At 33.6% G+C, this 4,604-nt stretch overlaps 1 protein-coding gene across 1 annotated transcript; it reads right to left on the bottom strand.

Annotated features, from left to right (window-relative positions):
• Positions 1-603: 603 nt before the first annotated feature.
• Positions 604-1,077, bottom strand: LOC145682932 (uncharacterized). Its single transcript, XM_081754293.1, has one exon. The coding sequence runs from the start codon at positions 1,075-1,077 to the stop codon at positions 604-606; it is 474 nt and encodes a 157-aa protein (XP_081610419.1).
• Positions 1,078-4,604: the final 3,527 nt, after the last annotated feature.

Genomic DNA, 4,604 nt, shown 5'->3' with positions numbered 1-4,604 from the left:
GAATTACCAATTTCTTTTATATTCAAGTCTCCAACTATAAAAATGTCGGAAGCAACTAAACAGTGGTTCTGTTCTAAATGATTAAAATAATCTTGATATACACTTATTGGGGAAGATGGTGTTATATAAACAACATTTATAAATAACTTTTGACTTTATCACGAATATATATTGTGAGTGATTCAGAATTTTGTGCATTATATGGTACCTCATGAATAGTTTTATATAACTTCTTAACCGTCACAAGTACACCCCCACCTCTAAATTTACCTGATCACGTAAGGTTTCTATCATTTCTAACAACATTATACCTTTTATCGAATAATTCAGCAGTCTTAACATCAATATTCAAAAATGTTTCTGTTAAGGCTATAATATCATAGTTACTACTTAATATGTTTTTGAGAAAGAGGTGAGTTTTGGTCCTGAGACCCCTAATATTTTGATAATATGATGACAGTTTATTTTTGTACTCCATCTCCTATACGAGTATTTATAAATATTAATCAATTGATGTCAGAGAGATAATAAAACCATTATATACATGATAAGGGACAATTATAATGAAATTAATAATGATTTTATGACCGAAGCACAACAAATTTAACCCTGTTGTTTGTCTAAGTCCTCCTCTGAGGAGATTACATGAATCTGGCTTTGGTCATCTTTCTTGGTTTTAACTTTACCACTATAATCTACCCACAGATATTTATAGTTTTTATTACGTTCCAGCTGATTTGCCTTAGCAAACAATATTTTCCTGGTTGGGGCAAAGGATTGATTAATATATTTTGGATTGTCACTATTCATACCTATATAAATTATGGATAGGTTTCTCTTTACTTTTCTTCGTGAAAGAAATAACTCTTTATGGTGTCTTCGGACAAACTTAACTATATTACCAGTAGTAGGTCGATTATTGAATTTCTTTAACCGATGACAAACATCGATCATGGTTTCATCAATGTTTACATTTAAAGCCTTTCCGATGTTCATTACAATTTCAGGGATATTTCCTTGGGGGGATTCAGGCACTCCATATATTTCCAGGATATTACACCGAGAGTACTGTTCCATGTTAACACACTTAGCTTTTAATTCCAGGATTTGCTTTTTCAATAATTTATTCTCACTTGTCAAACTTTCTATCAACTTTGCTGTTTTTCAATTAATTGTTGTTGATTAGTAAGCAGCGTTTGATTACTGCTCAACTTTTCGTGACAGGAATCTAAGGACTTGCCTAAATCGCGCTCCATTTCTCGAGAAGACTTTCTTATATTCCTGATTTCTTCTTTCATATCGAGCAGCAGTTTATAAACAACCGCAATAGATGGGACAGACTCAGGTGATATGTCTGACTCCTGCATGCTACTTCGGCGTTTCTTTGAACAGTTCGGGCAGCGCCAGTGTTTGTTTTGTGGTTTAATAAACTCAACATCTGCTTCGTTCAATTTCACACACCGAGAATGCATCCAATTATGACAGTCCATGCACTGTAATTTAGCTGGTATGTCCTGTCTCGATACCGGTTTTGTACATTCCGAACAGACAATCATGACAACAATCGATATCTCGAATCACTGATCGACTCCGGTAATTAAGGCTTACTTATATGGCTACTCTGTTCAGCAATGTAAACAAAGAATCAAAGCAACTTATAATTACCTTATATACTGTCGTATCATATACTTACTGATATAATATGCTCACCAACGTTACTACTGTATATTCATAGTCATTTGTAATCACCACACATCACTACAATTAACACTTTACATTCAATTTAAGCCAGAATTCCGGAGCACAAAAAAACCAAGTTATCCATTACTCATGCCAATGAAAAGAACGAAAACATTGACTATATGCTTGTTTTTGAAAAGCGTAGATGAAAATTGCTTTTATTTATTTCTCAAAATGAGAAAATGCATATTCAAAAACACAATATACAATTTGATGTGTCATGTTTGATCTCAAGAAAGGAGAAAAGTATAAGAAAAATATTACTAAATAAAAGTATTATATTTAATAATAAAGTATTCAGTTCATGCTATTTTAAGTATATAAAGTAGCCGCTGGATATTGTGTCACAACACTATAATAATGTCAGAAGAAAGATGTAGTATAGCAAACAACGGAATAAAATATATCATAAGTGTTTACAAATCGGCCGCCCGTAGGTAAAAGGGAATATCTAAATTTTGCTTGATTGAGAACCACTCCAGAAATGGTGAATTTTAGTAATTAGCGTTACTGTTAAAAACTTTTTTCTTTTCGGCGTCAATCAATACTTTGTATTCAATGACGCCTAAAAGAAAACAAAATCTTTAACAATATCGTTAATTATCAAAAATCGTCTTTCTTGAGGTTGTTCTGAAAACAAGCAAAATGTAGATAATTCCCTTTACCTTTGGGCGGCCGAAATATTTAGATATCATATTGCTTGTTACTTTATGAACGTCCACAAATCTCAACATTGTTTTTTTCTTGCAAATCAATAAAAAAAATAAATTCTGAAAAATAAACTGAAAAATATGATTTTAAATGATGCAGCATACAAAACATTGAAACATGGTTTTAAACAGTTAAATAACAGTGTATTTTATATCATCTGCATCAGTTTTTCTTCCAGACTTATTTTTGGGAGCACTGTCCCCAAAAGAGACTAAAATAATACAATATATTTACAGAAATCATTCCAGATACAGCTGGACGTCAGTTTACACTGAAATATCTAATACATCTGAGATAAAACATAATACAATGATAATATAATGACAATAATGAATAATAAAAAAACAACTTGTAAATTATAACAAGAAAGGTTGACAATAGCTTACTAAACTTTACCCACTAAAATGACGTCGTACTGAAGAGTTATATGCATATTCAGAATTAAAAAAGTACGTCCATTTAGACAGCCTTCCCACTTTGTCAAAATAGGTCGAAAATGGTGTCAATCGTTTGTGCATCGCTTGTGCATAAATGTGCAACAAAAACTTTCGTCGGTGCAACAATAAACAATGAGCTAGAGCGAAAACAAACTAGGGGGACGTGTAAACGGTAGCGCCCACCTTGTCAAAATTGGTCGAAAATGGTGTCAATCATAGTGCATCGTTTGTGCAGAAATGTGCAAAACATATTTTCGTTTGTGCAACAATGAACAATGAGCTAGAGCGAAAACAAACTCAGGGAATGTCTAAACGGTAGCCCCCCATCTTGTCAAAATTGGTCGTAAATGGTGTCAATCGTTTGTGCATCGTTTGTGCAGAAATGTGCAACATATATTTTCGTTTGTGCAACAATGAACAATGATGCTAGAGCGAAAACCAACTCGGGGGATGTCTAAACGGTAGCCCCCCACCTTGTCAATACTGGTCGTAAATGGTGGCAATCGTTTGTGCAACAATGAACAATGAGCTAGAGCGAAAACAGTGGGGGATGTCTAAACCGTAATTCCCCACCGTCTCAAAATTGGTCGAAAATGGTGTGAATCGTTTGGGCATCATTTGTGCAGAAATGTGCAACACAAATTTTCGTTTGTGCATCAATGAACAATGTAACTAGAACCAAAATAAAGTGGGTGGCTGTCTAAACGTTAGCCTCCCCACTTTCTCTAAATTGCTAGAAAATGGTGTCAAAAGTTTGGGCATTGTATGCGCAGAAATGTGCAACACAAATTTTCGTTTGTGCAACAATGAACAATGAGTTACATTGAACATAAAGTGGTGGCTGGGTAAGCGGTAGCCCTTCCTCCTCCTCAAAATTGGTCGAAAATGGTGTAAATCGTTTGTGCAGAAATGTGCAATACAAATTTTCTTTTGTTCAACAATGAACAATGTGCTAGAGCGAAATTAAAGTAATGGGTTGTCTAAACGCCAGGACTCTCACCTTGCCAAAATTGGTCCAAAGTGATATCAATCGTTTGCGCATCGTTTGTGCTGAAATGTGCAGCACAAATTTTCGTTTGTGCAACAATGAACAATGTAAATAGAACCAAAATAAAGTGTGTGGCTGTCTAAACGTTAGCTTCCGAACTTTCTCTAAATTGCTAGAAAATGGTGACAAAAGTTTGGGCATTTTATGCGCAGAAATGTGCAACACAAATTTTCGTTTGTGCAACAATGAACAACGAGTTAGGGCGAAAAGAAAATAGAGCAGTAATAATTTCAAACTTTTATTTTTATTCTATACGTGATCACACAAATAGCATTGTAATTTTGATTTTTTTTTTTTACTGTGAAAAATCGTTTGCGAAATGTAACGAAATTTCAGAAGGAGCCTTATTTGCGAATTTGTCAATATTGATCAATGAAAGTAATGAATATATTTAATACTCGCATACCAATACTATTTATATGAGCCTTAAACATTAATGTGGGTCAGTGAGGGACCCCAGGGCAAATATTTTATTTTCTGGATATTGTTGTCAAGTATGATAATAATTTCATTACTTTCTATAATTCAATGAACGAATGAATGAATGAATTACATTTTGTATTAATGAAGGTAAATTCTTCCCTTTTAATAGAAATCATATATTCTATATTTTATGAGGTTATGTTAGGTTACGTTAGGTATGAGGTAACTTTCTCAAACAATAATAC

The sequence above is a fragment of the Thermobia domestica genome, chromosome 4, assembly GCF_964235325.1.
Source record: "Thermobia domestica chromosome 4, izTheDome1.hap1.1, whole genome shotgun sequence".
NCBI lineage: Eukaryota > Metazoa > Arthropoda > Insecta > Zygentoma > Lepismatidae > Thermobia > Thermobia domestica.
Note: the sequence above shows the minus strand (reverse complement) of the source record. Positions and strands in the feature narration are given on the sequence as shown.

Bases quoted from the DNA above. Each gene is read 5' to 3' on its own strand.
- LOC145682932 (XM_081754293.1), bottom strand. From the start codon at position 1,077: ATGGAACAGTACTCTCGGTGTAATATCCTGGAAATATATGGAGTGCCT.